Below are 15,763 nucleotides of genomic sequence, written 5' to 3'. Positions count from 1 at the left end.
CGAAGGTAAGTAAAAAATTGTTCTACAGTTAGAGATATTATTTTGAATACATCAATGGTAAAGCAGAATTAAGCAAAACTGAAGATAGTAATACTAACCAACCAAAGGAATACAGCGATTTTAACACCATCTTTTTCAACTTTTTGTGGTCTGATAAAATACCAGATATTCAACTCAGCGAACAGATTTAATGTGTTTTTTGGTCATGAATTAATGTGTTTACGAGCATTTTACTCAACCGTATTTAATGTTTGTCCACTAATAGGTCATTTAACCCTAAATGAATGAATTAATTTATGTCTCAACAAACAACATAAGGTCGCATTAATTTATTTTATTTAATTGTGAACAGGTACAATATCAAAACATCCAAACTCCGTTAATTAGCGAATATAAACCTCCGTACCGTTTTAGATTTGTTTGTTATTTTTTGACTCTACTGTAAAACACAAACCAAAAATCTAATCTAACCCAAGGTACACCCAAATTTGCCATAATTTCGAACCACACTAGTCGATGTCCAGCCTTCTAAAATTACCATAGAAACCCAACAGTTCATCGTTTCGTAATTTTTCCGGGCGAAGTGCTTCGTCAACTTTGAAGTTCTCTAAATCATCGAAGAACTCCTGGTGTTCCTTGAACTCGTTTTCCAAAGTTTCTAAATTTAAAGTAAGAATTTACTAATACACACAAACAAAAATCATACCTTGTAATTTTTCAAGAGATGCACCTCTACCACCAAAATCCTCAGGAAGAAAGTCTTCTGAGAAAACCTGTTTCAATATCTTACTGTCGGAAAGAACGTGGATCTAGAAAATTTTACTACTAGTTAATAATACAGCGAACGAGTGTCTTATTTTTACCCTCTCAAATATTTTCGGTTTTATAATTGTTTTCATTGTAGTTATTAGCTTCTCTCCAAAAGAAGGAAAATTAATGAAATACAAAGCATGCAGACGAAGGGAATAAATTTTCTGTAACAACCAAGAGAATATTTTTTTTTTTTGAGTGCCTACCGTAGAACTTACTTTGTAAATAGTCATTACATTATAAACAAGATATTTAGGTGTAACTTTCAGGAAATAAGATAAAGGGAAATCACTACAATCCACAATGAATATTTCGCCATACAATACATCTTCCCTCAGTCTCATTTCGTGTATGTTCATAGCACAACGCAACGCATTATAAGGATCGAGATTTTGAACCAAACCTTGGTCACGTACTTTGCTAAGAAATACCCTGCGATGGTCCAGCAGCTGAGGATGAGGAACAAAATATCTGGAAAGAACGTAAAAAAAAATCGAAACACACAAATAATGTTTTACAGTATCTGTCGAGTTTCTTTCATATGCGGAAGTTCCGGATTCATTTCTTCGTAAATCTCTCTCATGTGGGTTCGAATTGTGTAATAATTGTCGATTTTTTGTTTAGATTTTTCGACGCTCGTTTTGTTGAGGATGAGGAAGTTCAAAATGCTCCTTCGGTCTAAGAAATGCGGAAAATAGTTAGGGACAAAACTGTGAAAATAATCTCTACTTACCTAGCGGCACAAGCAGGTGCGGCTGCTGTTGCAACCATTTTTCTATTGTTGTTACATCTTCATCTAGAGATTTTTTGGTTCTGTTGAATTTTTTTAAAACTTGTTCCACAGTTGCATCATCCACTTTGAACATTTTTGGATAAATTAAAATCGTTTTCGTTGAATAAAACACCGTTTGTGACGTCTTTACCTTGAGATAACTTTTAAATAAAAGTTTAGAAACTTGTTGTGTCACGTGATTACTTGTAGTAGCAGGTTTTACCATTAGTCTTTTAAGATTTGAGTTGGTGAAGGATTATAAAATCGTTTTTTTTTATTTTTATAAAAAAATATATAGGTATAAAGTAATACTGTCGTAATTTTCTTCAGCAATGCGTTTATTATTTTTTACCGATAATTCTGCAGAGAACCTTAGAAAACAATAACCAGTAAATAACGTTGAGACATATCTCAATGTTGCGGTGTTTTTAAAAACGCGTCTGGTTTATCAAAATTATCATCGTCAGTCCACTTCCGCGGACGATTTCCTCGTTGTTTCAAGCGTGTAAAACGCATACGTGATAAAGTTTATGTATATGTTTTTCATTTTTAATATTTTCATGTAAGTGTGGAAAAAGGGCCATTACGCAACACATGTTAATTAAAAGGGTTGATGTGACTCGGGTGGTTGACCGTGTTCATTTTTAATGCACCGAATCCGCGCGTGATGGCGCCACCACTTGTTTACTCCACTTGACAGATGAGGTTATGTTGTGCGCAGCTGATATAAAAACAACCGAGATTTCACCCTAAATTCTAATAAAAAAATGGATCCTGAAGAACCGTCTCCAGTTGTCTCAGGTCTGTACCGACAATTTCACAACTCGAGTTTACCCCTAATTGAACTCATTTCCAGATCTCTATTTTCTTATGCACAAGTTTCTATCAGGAGGGCCCCTCTCGAAAACCTTACAAGTCCGTTATCTCCCTCTAGTGTAAACACATTAACATTGTCTGTTTTTAAGGTTTTTCACGAAGAATTAGTTGAACACAATTTGCTACCAAAACGTACTGATTGGTTAGGACTGGAACATGAACGCACGGTGGAAGACCTAGATCACCAGTACCCCAGCGTCAGGCCCGATTATCTACTGCAGTTGTGTTGTCGGGCCGGTGTTGCAGCCTCATCAATTTCTAAGGGACCAGAAAAAGTGAATACTCTTTTTCGTTTGAAAAAAAGTGCCACGAACAGTAGTCATGTCGAGTATAATTTTAAACAGTGGTGTAATTATGTGAGAAGGCGACACCTTATTCCAGTTTGTAGTAGCACGCACGTTGCGAGTAATATAGGTGAGCGCGTTGATTTTTTTTTTTTTTTTTTTTGAAAATAAAATTCGGGTTTATTGTTACAGTTAATATTTTAAGAGGACGCGAAGTATCCGGGCCGGTGCACAGACGATGGATTGTGTCACCGAAATTGTACAGTTCGTTACATTTCCAGAGGCGGACTTTGGGGCATTTGTCCGCCGTGTATTGCCTGTTGTTCGACTACTCAGGACAGTACATAATCACAGTAAGTGGGTCGCTCCATCTGTTCGGTAAACGGACTATATAGAGGCAATTTTTTTAAATCCGTGTTGTGACTACAGGGTGCCGACGACCTCCTCATCAAGCTCTGGTCCTCCCGCACCGGCCGCCTCATGGCCACGTTCCGTGGAGCCTCGTCCGAAATCACCGACATCGCCATCAACCTCGAGAACACCCTCCTCGCCGCTGGCTCCATCGATCGAATCCTGCGGATCTGGGACCTCCAGACCGGCACCCCCGTCGCCGTGTTGACCGGCCACACCGGCATGATCACCTCCGTCAACTTCTGCCCTTCCCCGTCGTGGAACTTCCAGTACCTGATAACGACGAGTACAGACGGCTCGGTCGCCTTCTGGGCCTACAGCTACGACTCGGGGGGGAAAGTGAATTTTCGGGCCAAGCCCACCATGTACCAGGAGAAGATGCGGCCGGGCCAGGCGCAGATGATCTGCTCGTCGTTTAGTCCAGGGGGGACGTTCCTGGCGACGGGGTCGGCGGACCACCACGTCAGGGTGTACTACATGAAGGGAGACGAGGGGCCGCACCGGATACTGGAGACGGAGGCGCACAACGATAGGGTGGACTCGATTCAGTGGGCGCACGAGGGGCTGCGGTTCATGTCGGGGAGCAAGGACGGGACGGCGATCATTTGGAGCTTTGAGTCGCAGCAGTGGAAGACGATGTACTTACACATGACGACGGCGACGGCGGGGGCGAAGGCGAGCACCTCGAACGCCAAGAAACCAGCAGAGGAGTCCAAGAAGCTGAAGGTAGGGTATTTGATTTATGCTTTCAAAATTGATAACCATCACAAATGTCATTATTACATACAAAATAAACGTCAGAATAAATTACCCTATTCCAGGGGGCGATTCATGTGAAAATTTAAACTTCAAATTTTTCTATATGGCATTTGCAATACCAAATACGACAAAATTCCCCAAATTTTAAAACATATCAATTGACTCTTTTCCAAATTTTGGGATTCGTACGCTAAAATAATGTTTTCTGAAACTTGTTTTTTAATCTATACTTATATAATAAAGCTGAAGCTGTTGTTTATTTGAACACGCTAATCTCAGAAACTACTGGTTCAAATTCAAAAAATCTTTTTGTGTTGGATAGTCCATGTATCATATCTACATATAGGCTATATAAAATCACGCTACGATCATTAGGAGCGAAGTAGCAATGAAAAATTCGGAAAAACGGGATAATTATTCCTCCTTTGACAGCTTCCGTTGCTTACGCTGCTTAAACGGTTAAAGTTACGTAAAAATCATGTATGACGAAATTGTTCCCCTCTAAAAGTTCTAAAGAAAAGTCCGCGACAGCATATGTCTATCTTTTAAGGTCGAGTTAGTATAACCCTTTTTATGGTAATGAAATTTGTTCTAAAATAATAATGCATTATGTATAAAATTCTCGCGTCACAGTGTTTGTAACCGAACTTCTCCGAAATGGGTAAACCGATTTGTATGAAATTTTTTGTGTCTATTCGGTAGGTCTGACAATAGGTTGTAAACTATTTTTTAAACCCCTAAGTGATAAGGGTGGCCCACCCTAAAAACTTTTTGTCTATTTTTTGGACAAAATTTTTTATTTTTATTTTTTTAAGAATTGGCATCAAAAAATACACATAACCCTAAATTTTCACCTTTCTACCACCAACCCCCATTTTTTAATCGTCTATATAATAAAAATCAATTGCTGTTCCTGTTGGTCTCGCTAAGACTCAAAAACGGCTTGACCGATTTGAAATTTTTTTTATATTACGGGGATGGTTTATAAATTAAAAAAATAAGGATAACTTAAAAGAACAGTTAAAAAATAAAAAAATTCTAAAAATTTTGTATGGGAATCGCCACTTCGAATTAATTTCAATAGTTGGCGTTTCTGACGGACCTGTCGTCTAACTGACGTGTCATACAAAACTAATTCTTCCGTGCAATTGTGAAAAGTATATTGCATTTCAAATCGTTCTTTGTTTTTCGTAAAAAAAAACGTCGTTTATTTTAAGAAAAGTCTTGGTTAAAGTGAATTTAATTACACATTGCGAAAGTTTCTTATTAATTTTGATCTGCCATTCTATTTACCTATATTCACTTTGTTGGTTTCGACAAAACCTCAAACTTTACCGTTATTCGAGGATTTAATTTGAAGTTTTCAATATTTTAAAATTCTCAAGACAAAATTTACAGATTTGATTGACTGTGAAAATAATTCTGTGTCGTTTTATGAAGTTCATTAAAATGCCGAGAAGACGGCAACCTCACATAGGTCCACGAAGTCAATCAAATGTGCGACGAACTACCTCAGGTGCAAACCGCAATGATTTATTTCATGGGTAATTCGGATATGGAAGTTGATCAGCGTTGAGCTCATAATCAACATAATCAAACATTGAAGCGAGACATTGAGTGGTATGAATAAAACTGAGTAGATACTCATATTCGAAGTACGAAGTACCTACTTCATTATTACTCTTATATACCTGAGCATCTACTCTATGTACTGAGTACCTACTGGGAAACATTGTATCTCCCCGAACACAAACTGAACATCTACGCGTTTTGTGAGCATTTAATCTAGAAATGAGCATCGGCGTGGCAAATAACTGAGCTGTCTGTAAAGTAGCTTAGAAAACCAGTAGGATCGTTGTAAGAGTGAATTTTAACTAAACATGGTGACTTTCATGAATGTGGAACGTCGTCAAAAGCTGCATTCAGTTTGAAAAACACATTAGGAGCAGGAATATCGAAAACTTTTCATGTAATTAACTTTTATTTATTCATAAATTGTGCAGTGCGTTTTTTCTAACACTGGCCATAGAGATTCCCATCTCAAGGTGTCTACCCCATACTAACTTATATTTTGGTGACTCGATTTTTGCCTTGATCGTTGAACACTGTCACTGTTGTCTTTTTTTGTTGTATCGAGATGCTACTTGAGCATCAACTGTTACTTACTGAAGTATTAGTATCATCTAGAAAAACTAGAAATATTTTGATTTGGTATTCGAGTAGATACTTCGTATTTCGAGTATGAGCATCTACTGAGTTTTATTTATATCAACCATTGTCAAAAAATTGATCGAACGTTGTTTCGACAGAACTTCCTTCGCACCAAAAGTATAATGAAACATATTCAGCATTTTCGAGTTGAGTCTTTTCTTCACACAATTTTGTGATGACCTAATCAACATTTACTATCAACACGTTGATATACCACCTTGGATTGGTGCAGTGTAATACTAAAAATAACTATTGTATTCCCAAAATTATCTGCGAAAATCGAGTGAGCCATTCCATCAATTTTTTGGGGGGAATAAATAAATATTCTTAACAATTTACCATGCTTACAATAACTTTAAAACGTCTGCAAGATCTCAAAGTATTCATTTTTGCAACTCTTGAGTTATTCACTAAAATAAATTGACTGATCCATATATTTTTTTGAGTCACTGTAAAAGCAAATCTAAAAAATATGGATGCAGTGATAAATTACGAAAATATACTGATGAGATTTTCCACATTTTAGATAGGATTTATTCGGCAAAATCTTGAGATGACGTCTTCAAGTTTTTGGGCTTGATAAACAGATATATTTTGATTGAAAACCGACCATGTCAAACAGTAACTTCAAAACGTCTGCAATATTTCAAAATTCAGTTTTGCAATTCTTGATTCAATCAATAAAATAAATTGACTCAGTGATTAATTTTTTTGAGACACCCCCTATAAGCAAAACTAAAAAATATGAATGGAATGATAAATCACAAGTATAGTCTCATCCTATTTTGGACATTTTAGATAGGATTCATTTGGCAAAATTTTGGGCTGACGTCATCAATTTTTTGGAGGGGATAAGTAAATATATTTTGAATAAAAATTTATTATGCTTATCATATGTTTAAAACATCTGCAAGATTTCAAAGCATTCGATTTTGCAGATTCAAAATTAAATTGTAGGTGAAACGGAGTTCACGGGGTCAGCTAGTACACAATATTTGTATTGATTGTTTTTTCAGGCGAATATATTTTTTTATTAATTGTTTGACAATTCAAGCGAGTTGACATTCAATTTTTGTTATCAAGTAGGTCCTTTTGACCTACTTGATGATAATAATAATAATAATAATAAGGTGACTATGGTTACGTGGGACCGCTCCGACAACTGGGCCATCACCGCCGTGAGCGACTACTCCCTCAAGACCTGGAACACCCGCACCGGCCAGCTCGACAAGGTCCTCACCGGCCACACCGACGAGGTCTACGTCCTCGAGTGCCACCCCCACGACCGTCACGTGATCCTCTCTGCCGGCCACGACGGCCAACTCTTCATCTGGGACCTCACCAAAGGCGAAATCATCTCCCGTTTCAACAACACCATCGAGAACCAGGGCTACGGCGCTATCTTCGACGTGAAGTGGGCGCCCGACGGTAACGTAGTCGCCGCCTCCGACTCCCACGGCCACCTGCTGATCTTCGGCTTCGGCACCGGCAACAAGCTCCTGGAGCAGGTATGTGGGACGTCTGGGGGTTGCCGCAATGACGTGTCCAGTTGCAGCTGCCCAAGGAGCTGTTCTTCCACACGGACTACCGCCCCTTGGTGCGCGACGCCAACAACTACGTGCTCGACGAGCAGACGCAGATACCGCCGCACCTGATGCCGCCGCCGTTCCTGGTGGACATCGACGGGAACCCGTATCCACCCATGCTCCAGAGGCTGGTACCGGGGAGGGAGCACTGCAAGACGGAGCAACTGGTACCGAGTATAGTTTTAGGGAGCGAAGGTGAGTGTGGTGGTTTAGTCTGCGGTCGTACAAGCGCCGTTTATAGGTAATCAGGAGGTGATTCAAGTGGTGGCGGAGGAGGGGGCACGATTCGAGAACCACAGGAACGAGGGGCACGAGGAGGGGAGGAGTAACGCGTTTTTGCAGAGGTCGACGAGCCGCAGGGATAGGGAGGGGATACGTCAAAGCACTGGGGATTGGCAGAGCGATCCTAACATGAAGTGGAAGAAGCACGTTTTGGTACCCCCTTTGAAGGACATCGACATTAAAAGAATAAGGGAGGATGTGTAAGTACATATCCCGTTTTAGAAAATAATTAATAAATATATGCATTTTTCGTGTAGCGAAATTATGGAGAATCTGGAAATGCAGGAATACCGTAGACAGCTCTGCCAGCGCCCTCACATGATCAGCATCACCACGAACAACGAATCGGCCAAATCGAGCGACAAAAAGAAGGGCAACGCTTTGTACGAAACCCGGCTAGCAAAACAGAGACTCCTGAAACCGGTGCGTAACATTCTAATCTCGTGCAAACCTTTTCTCACACGACCCGATCGTTTAGACGGTGATCCTATCAAGCGAAAGCTCGTCTGAAAGCGAGTACTCCGACTCGACTGGGTACTCCGACTGGGTGGCCGAAGAAGACGTCAATGAAGATGTCAACGTGGAATCGCCGAAACGTACGCGTCGAAGACAAGTCAACTACAACTCGGAGTCGGAGGGCGGGAAAAGCGAGTCGCGCGAAGCCAGCCCAGAGAAACCACCCCCAAAGGAGCCCTCCAAGGTAACCACCAACCACGTGACAAAAGAACCCCTCGCCGAAATGTACCGAACGAGCGAGTGGTTGACGGAAGTGAGGGCGAGGAAGACGCCGTACTTCCCCCAAATGGGCGACGAGCTGGTGTATTTCCCTCAAGGTCACCATTTGTATTTGGACGCGGTGCGCACGAAGAAGATCTACGAAATTAATAGTAAGACGTTGCCGTGGACGAAGCTGCAGCTGAGGGTGGGTGTGGCGTAGCGGTTGCGATTGTGATCAATTAGGGATTTTTTCAGAGTCACGAGTACGTTAAAGTGGTGGGGATCCAATACGAGGTGAAGCCGGCGCGCCTGTGCAACTTGCGATTGGCGCTGCTGGACGACGATGGGCGGCTCAATGGGCGGATCTTCTCGGTGAGGTACCACGACATGCCCGACGTTTTAGATTTTTTTGTGCTGAAGCAGAATTTTGACACGGCGATGTCGAGAAACTGGAAGGAGGGGGACGGGTTTAGATGTATGATTGACGACGGCTGGTGGATCGGCGAGATCGTGGCCAAAAGCACAGCTAGTGAAGACTTCCCCAACTCCCCGTTTCTTTGTTACGAAATCAAGTGGGACAACGGAGAGCTGGAACGGATGAGTCCTTGGGACATGGAACCGCTAGACGACAACAGTAAGTACCACCCTAAGTGAAAATCGAAACTAAAAACCTTACGTAGGGGTTCCGGAAAACTCGGGCGAAGCTCTCCCAGTCCTCGAGGAAGAAATCCAAAGCATTTTGTACCAACCTACGGCGGACGATTGGCCCAACAACGACCGCGAATCCGTCACCAACTACATCCTCCAAGGTCTCGCAAAAGTAATGGAATTGGCAATCGCCGAACCTTTTCTAGTCCCCGTAGATCTCAACGCATACCCCACTTATGTTCTGATAGTTGCATACCCCATCGATCTTTCTACAATCAAAGCTCGTTTCGAAAATCGATTTTATAGACGAGTGACAGCTGCTCAATTCGACATACGCCATCTAGCGACGAATGCCGAAAAGTTCAACGAACGTCACAGCGTCATAGTCAAGCACGCCAGAATATTAACGGAGTTGGGTTTGAGGATTATTAAGTGAGTGAGGTGGGGGAGTTTGTACGAGTTTGGCATTTTTTCAATTTTCAGACAATGTACCACTCACCTGGACGTCACTGCCGTGTACCACCAGTTGGTGGATACTTACGATTCCACCGATACGGAGGTGGATGTCGAAATACTGCCATCTAGTAGTAGAATGCTGAGATCTTTGCCGACGCGATACTTACGTCACGCCAGCGACTGGAAATCCGAAGCGAAAATCCTGTTCGACGCCATTTGGAACTGCGAGGATTCCGTGCCTTTTAGGATGCCTGTGAATAACTTAAAATATACAGGTAGGTCAAAAGTAAGAGTTACTCATCTTTATTATACTTGACAGTTAACTACGTCAACGGTGTTATTAAATGTCAATCGCCAGCGCCACCTATCGTAACTTTTATTACAGATTACCATGACGTCATTGAGGCGCCAATGGATCTCAGTACCGTGAAAGACAAACTCTTTAACGACAAGTACGAGACTCCCAACGAGTTCTACAACGACATGAGACTCATTTTCCAGAACTCGAGGACCTACAACACCAATAAGCGTTCACGGGTAAACAATTCCTTTGTTTGTTTCGCTTTGGTGATCTTCTTTTACTCAGATTTTTGTGATGACGGTCCGCCTGGCCGCCGTCTTCGAAGAACACATCACCAAACTCATCAGGAACTGGAAAATGGCGAAACGAAGAAGTTACGCGACTCAGAACAACAAGCAAGAGGAAAGTGGGACGACGTCGTGTTCGTCTTCGTCCGAGTTGAGCGAAATCGAAGAAATAAAAAATGGGGTGAACGAACAAAGCGAAGATAGTGACAGCGAAGACGACAATACGCCGTTGAAGAAACTGCAGGCTCGGGTTCCGAAGGTGGTGTCTGAAGAGAGTGACGATAGTTCGCAGTCGAGTCCGAGTGTGAAGAATGAGGAAAGCGACGAGTCGGAGGATTCTGAAGACAGTTATAAACCGACGTTGAGGAACACAAGGAAGAGGAATAGGTTGTCGTCCTCGGAGGAGGATGAAGATGACTCGAGTGATAATAGTGACGATGATAAACCCTTGAGTTCACACAGGTACAGCGGAAGGGCTAGGAAAAGGTTAAAAACTTACTCAGGGAGGAGGCGAGTTACTGGCGATAGTGATAATTCGGACGAAGACAAGACTGAATTTCTTACGAGTGTTAGTAGTAGAGGACGAGTGCGAAAGTTGAATCCACGTGTCACTGCCTTAATGAAGAAATAGCAGTATTTGTTAAGTTGAGATGTAAATGTGCATTTTATATTTATTTACGTAAATACATGTTTTTATATATGGTGGGGGTTTGAGCGAACACTTAGTAAGCCAATTAGTTTATTTTAATATAAATATCACAAATCACAGAAATAATACTGATAAAACAAACAACAAAACTTTGTAAAAAAAACAACAGCAACCATAATATGGGACTATACTGGGTGTGGGCTTTAACAGAACACTCGGTTCTACCAAGCCCGGTTTAAATTTAAGTAACGTTGCAGTGAACAAAGCCGGTCATATGTTACCGTTACCATAGATCAAAAAGCAAAACTGAGGTTAGAAACACACATCACGTGCGATTCCAATAACGACCAGCCTTGAACACCTGCCTGTATATAACTAATTACGTTAAAAACGTGTCTGAATGTGACTTTTTTCTTATACGACTAGTACGAAAATAAAATTCTCAACTGGAAAAATCCACGAAGGCATCGACATCGTCTAACTAAGGAAGTCAGCTAGTTTAATCCTAATACCTAAAAGCTTCAAATTGAAACGACTAGTCTTGATCAATGGACTGGATCGGTTGTTTTATTGTTGATTTTAGTCCTAAAACAACGTCGACAGTCAAATCATTCACTAAAATAACTTTATTACAAGAACCACCTGTAATTCTGCATGTCTATAACAAATTTTGTGGCTTGTTTATATTTCCCCTCGTGTTCTAATTTCGAGGCATTCCTAGCCCCCACAGTGTGCGGTAGCGCTTTCACCACTATACAGTTGTTCTCTGCGTCGTGGAGAATCATGTTAGTGACAGTAGCTTTGATTTGTGGACAGATGATTGGACAGACGTAGTCTTGGGTTATTCGCAGCGGCATGTCTAACTTCAAGTCCAATACGTTTTCACCCTAAAAAATCGTACTTCGATATCGCTATATCACAACAATGCTCAATTGACTCACCCTATATTTAGGAATCGCTTGCCCTGAGGTTATCGCATACTCCGAAATAGGCCGCCTATAACAATGTCCTAAAGGCCTCTCCGTCGTAATGGCATTAATTCGTTCTTTCTTCAACACCCAATTGTCTTTATCTTCGTCAAACTGCGACAAATTTATCAATCTTGATCTTTCTTCCGGAGGCACAAAATTATCTATGACCAGAAAATGTTTCCTTAGTTGCCTGAAAATACAACATTAACCCTAATAACTTCAAGCGCTAAAAAATACATTGACGCATCGTCATTTGCTTCCTCTATTTCTTTCCTATCATTCATGTATATCTTATGGTTATCTTTAATCTCTTGTCTTATTGATTGGAGTTTAGCGTACAACCTCTTCAACTTGTCTTTTTTGAAATCTACTTGTTGCTGTAGACTGGCGAAGACTTGTTTCAATTCGGTGCAAGTTTCTTCCTCTAATTCAATCTTCTGTTGCATTTCAATTTCCCGTTTCTATAAGCATTACAATCAAAGAAAGTTGACGTCAATTACAGCGAAACCGCACAAACTTACCTTTCTCGCTGCAATTTCCAGCCGCTGCTGCTCCAACCTAATCTCGTTCTCGTTCACACTATCCACAATATTCTTCCCCCCGTGCACCATCTGTTTCTCCAAAATCTCCAACTTCTGCGCCAACTCATCCACCTCCATCTTCCCCAATTCTAGTTTCTTCTTACTTTCGTCTTTCTTGCTGTCGTCTTCGTCCTCATCCGACGTTTCGCTCTCCTCTAACACCACTTCAGACACGCACTCCTCCCCGTTCGTCTTCTGCTCTATCAACTGCTTCAACCTCTGTATCTCCTCCTGCAGCGCCAACAACTTCGCATCTTTAATATCCTCGTTCTTGATTGGCTGGTTCTTAATACTCTTCGCCCTATAAGCGTACCGCAACGTAATTATCGTCTCTTCGTAGTTAACATTCGCGGGCCCGACGTTCGCTATCATGATGGTCTTACTGTTACCCCCCAGCGAGTCCTGGAGCAACCTCGTCAACTTGGAGTCCCTATAAGGTATGTGCGCTGAATTCTCCGCCAGAGCGTAAATGACATTCCCTAAACTCGAAAGCGCCTTGTTGATCTTAGTCGCTTCCTTGAACCTCTCCCCAGTGGCCCCCGTCTTCGACTGCCTCTCACTACCAGCAAGATCCACCAAGTTCAATTTTCCGACTTTGACCGACTTCGACTGATGCTCGGCCATTTCTATGACGATTTGAAAGATGGCGTGCGATCTTGAGCTGTGTTCGTTCATGTTAGTGGCGCCACTGGTGCGGTTTTTGTTGCCTTGGCGCATGGCGCGCATCATGTCGTCGGCACTTTGACAGGTCTGGGAGTGGAGGTGGGTCACGCAGACGCCTTTCCCGGTGATTTCGCGCAGCTCGAGGGACTTCGAATTCTTTATTTTCAAGAGGTCTCTATAAAACATAGTAGGCTTTGGTTAAATGTCATTCGGTGTAAATTTTTTCGAACAATGTCAAACATAGTGGGCTTTGCTTAAACGTCATTCTAGTACTGTCACTTTTTACAACAGTCGAGTTTGTTTTACCTTTTTTTTTTCTTAATATACTTAGCCATCTTTTCACAACAAGAAACTTAGAACATGGTTAAAATGGTACATTTTTGTAGTTAATCAACTTAAATCCTCCGTTTTTCTTCTACAACCCCTTTAAATAGGGCAAAGTTGAACATCAAAGTTACTATCAACGGCAACTTGACAACGGAGTTTATAAACGACAATTTTCAGCTCTAAAAGTAACGTCAGCGGGAACTTCAACGTCAACAGCAAGATTATAAATCCCACTTAAGTTAGAAATTTATTTTAGTCCGATTTAATTTATTTCAAGTACGTTGTCGAGCGGTAATCGAAAATAAAATTACCCATAGTTGGCCGTGCCTGTCAAACTTGGGGTGGTACTACTGCCCTCAGTTTGACAAAAAGAATGTCAACATCAACCAAATCATAAGTCAGACGTGTCAATTCCAGATCACAGTTCCTACCATGATTTGTAACCCATGTTCAGAAACAAACAAAAACAGCGACTCTGACGATATTACCAACAGTCAAAAACCACAAGAACCCGTTTTTCTTAATGTCTACGACATGTATAAACTGAACGAATACACTAGCAACATTGGCTTCGGGGTATTCCATTCGGGAGTTGAAGTTTACGGAAGAGAATATGGTTATGGGGGCCACCACCACAATTATAGTGGAGTTTTTGACATGGAACCCCGAAATGAACAAATTCTCGGCGATTTTTTTAACATGAGAGGCCACCTACAATTTAGACAGACCATTCACATAGGGTATACGAATTTCACTTTGGAGGAAGTAGAAATGATAAAAAATCGACTAGGAAGAAAATTCCGAGGAAATAAATACAACTTGATTAGTAACAACTGCAACCACTTTTCTGGAGCGTTTACAAAAATTCTGTGTAAGAAGAATATTCCTGGATGGGTCAACCGTTTAGCCAACGTTAGCAGTTTTATCCCGTTCCTAAACAAAATTCTGCCAACCGATTGGGTCAACCCTAGCATTTGGGCCCCCATGTAACCCACAATAAAGTTTTCCTCACCTGATGTCTTCCATGTAAATTTCCAAGTAGCGCACCGTCACTAAAAATTCTAAACCAGTAGTCCTGTTAATATGGTACCAGATTTGATCAAAAGCCCTTGGAATAACGCCAAAATGCTCCTCGTCCTTCTCAATCCCCTCCATTGTGTAAGTTTTCCCAGTTCCAGTTTGTCCATACGCGAAAACACACCCATTATAGCCATCAAGGACCGATGAAACCAAAGGCCGGACCATTTCATCATAAATGCACTGCTGTGACGCACTGCAACACCGCCATTAAAAACAAACACAAAAAAACACCAGCTACGAACTTCCAGTCGTAGACTGCGTCATATGTGAAAATTTTCTTTCGTTCGTTTTCGGATCTAGCTTTGGGGTTCTCCACTTCGATCACGCCTCGGTTTGAGTAAACATTAACAACTGGGGAACAATCTGCTTGGGTTTCTTGGTCGCTCATGGGTCTGCAGCGGACTATCACTTGAACGGCTTCATTGTTGGTTGGTTTTTGCTGAAATAAGGGTGGTTTTGGTGGGTCGAGGGCGGTTTAGGTTGTACTCACGGATACGGAATCTTTGCTTGAATTGCTCATTGTTGTAAAATATTTGTAAAATACACGGTTTAAATTATAACATACACAACACGCATTGCACGGGGTAATCACAATTGTTACAAAAATAAAATTAAGTTTTCATGGTAATTATTTAGGACATATTTCGACATTTAATCATTTCATTACTTTATATGTCAATGTCATCGACCGATTTAAGTACCAACTCCATGACAAAAGTCCCTAGACGGATTAAGTTGTTAAAATAATTCAGTCCACAATGATTCAGTAATCATTATTCATTAATCAGTAGCGGAACGCAAATTTTGATGCTTGCGGGGGTGACTTTTCTTAACTAAATACTCGAAAAAGGCTTAAATAACTGGGTTTTGACATGCATGTGTGATGTTTGGTAATAAATTTGAGATAAAGCGTATTTTTTTTAAATGAAAGATTGACGTGTCGAGTTATATTGGTAATGCCATGATGTGACATTATGATTTTCAGTATATCCACCCGTGTACAAAGTTAGTTTACCACACTTCAATATTTTGATATTGATAACGAACTTGACATGAAAAAACTCTCAAACGGTCTTAAATAGTCTTAATAAC

The 15,763-nt window shown here is 41.0% G+C and overlaps 4 protein-coding genes across 5 annotated transcripts; 2 read left to right on the top strand and 2 right to left on the bottom strand.

Moving 5' to 3' along the window:
* Positions 1-307: 307 nt before the first annotated feature.
* LOC135124730 (uncharacterized) lies at positions 308-1,788 on the bottom strand. Its single transcript, XM_064049939.1, has 6 exons — positions 1,544-1,788; positions 1,329-1,488; positions 1,029-1,281; positions 864-974; positions 707-809; positions 308-658 (listed from the first exon to the last, which is right to left on the bottom strand). Exons 1-6 carry the CDS (start codon positions 1,674-1,676, stop codon positions 510-512), a joined length of 909 nt encoding a protein of 302 aa, XP_063906009.1. The 5' UTR covers positions 1,677-1,788; the 3' UTR covers positions 308-509.
* A 323-nt stretch (positions 1,789-2,111) lies between these two features.
* Positions 2,112-11,101, top strand: Brwd3 (BRWD3). Of its 2 annotated transcripts, none has more exons than XM_064050178.1 (15): positions 2,112-2,383; positions 2,439-2,497; positions 2,548-2,872; positions 2,935-3,095; positions 3,172-3,879; positions 7,254-7,631; positions 7,679-7,904; positions 7,951-8,191; positions 8,249-8,414; positions 8,470-8,913; positions 8,964-9,342; positions 9,389-9,788; positions 9,840-10,087; positions 10,198-10,349; positions 10,399-11,101. In XM_064050178.1, exons 1-15 carry the CDS (start codon positions 2,350-2,352, stop codon positions 11,029-11,031), a joined length of 4,554 nt encoding a protein of 1,517 aa, XP_063906248.1. In that variant the 5' UTR covers positions 2,112-2,349; the 3' UTR covers positions 11,032-11,101. The 2 variants fall into 2 exon arrangements, with proteins under 2 accessions (XP_063906248.1, XP_063906247.1); XM_064050177.1 differs by having other exon boundaries at positions 7,673-7,904.
* A 21-nt stretch (positions 11,102-11,122) lies between these two features.
* On the bottom strand, positions 11,123-15,388 carry LOC135124950 (kinesin-like protein Klp68D). Its single transcript, XM_064050179.1, has 8 exons — positions 15,162-15,388; positions 14,914-15,110; positions 14,604-14,864; positions 12,542-13,439; positions 12,258-12,481; positions 11,991-12,210; positions 11,692-11,936; positions 11,123-11,634 (listed from the first exon to the last, which is right to left on the bottom strand). The coding sequence occupies exons 1-8, from the start codon at positions 15,189-15,191 to the stop codon at positions 11,595-11,597; spliced, it is 2,115 nt and encodes a 704-aa protein (XP_063906249.1). The 5' UTR covers positions 15,192-15,388; the 3' UTR covers positions 11,123-11,594.
* On the top strand, positions 13,953-14,607 carry LOC135124951 (deubiquitinase DESI2-like). Its single transcript, XM_064050181.1, has one exon. The coding sequence runs from the start codon at positions 14,024-14,026 to the stop codon at positions 14,579-14,581; it is 558 nt and encodes a 185-aa protein (XP_063906251.1). The 5' UTR covers positions 13,953-14,023; the 3' UTR covers positions 14,582-14,607.
* Positions 15,389-15,763: the final 375 nt, after the last annotated feature.

This window comes from Zophobas morio, unplaced genomic scaffold (assembly GCF_036711695.1).
Source record: "Zophobas morio isolate AGI-343-1 ecotype UQ-CSIRO unplaced genomic scaffold, CSIRO_AGI_Zmor_V1 ptg000008l, whole genome shotgun sequence".
Taxonomy (NCBI): domain Eukaryota; kingdom Metazoa; phylum Arthropoda; class Insecta; order Coleoptera; family Tenebrionidae; genus Zophobas; species Zophobas morio.
Note: the sequence above shows the minus strand (reverse complement) of the source record. Positions and strands in the feature narration are given on the sequence as shown.

Excerpts from the sequence above, each read along its gene's own strand:
- Brwd3 (XM_064050177.1), top strand. The coding sequence starts at position 2,350 with ATGGATCCTGAAGAACCGTCTCCAGTTGTCTCAG. Across the intron at positions 8,914-8,963 it reads GGACGAAGCTGCAGCTGAGG|AGTCACGAGTACGTTAAAGT; the intron begins GTGGGTGTGGCG and ends GGATTTTTTCAG. Across the intron at positions 9,343-9,388 it reads GGAACCGCTAGACGACAACA|GGGTTCCGGAAAACTCGGGC; the intron begins GTAAGTACCACC and ends AACCTTACGTAG.
- LOC135124950 (XM_064050179.1), bottom strand. The coding sequence starts at position 15,191 with ATGAGCAATTCAAGCAAAGATTCCGTATCC. Across the intron at positions 13,440-14,603 it reads ATTTACATGGAAGACATCAG|AGACCTCTTGAAAATAAAGA; the intron begins GTGAGGAAAACT and ends TATGTTTTATAG. Across the intron at positions 11,635-11,691 it reads ATAGACATGCAGAATTACAG|GACTAAAATCAACAATAAAA; the intron begins GTGGTTCTTGTA and ends ACGTTGTTTTAG.
- LOC135124730 (XM_064049939.1), bottom strand. The coding sequence starts at position 1,676 with ATGTTCAAAGTGGATGATGCAACTGTGGAACAAGTTTTAAAAAAATTC. Across the intron at positions 1,489-1,543 it reads GCACCTGCTTGTGCCGCTAG|ACCGAAGGAGCATTTTGAAC; the intron begins GTAAGTAGAGAT and ends CGCATTTCTTAG. Across the intron at positions 659-706 it reads ATCTCTTGAAAAATTACAAG|AAACTTTGGAAAACGAGTTC; the intron begins GTATGATTTTTG and ends CTTTAAATTTAG.
- LOC135124951 (XM_064050181.1), top strand. The coding sequence starts at position 14,024 with ATGATTTGTAACCCATGTTCAGAAACAAACAAAAACAGCGACTCTGAC.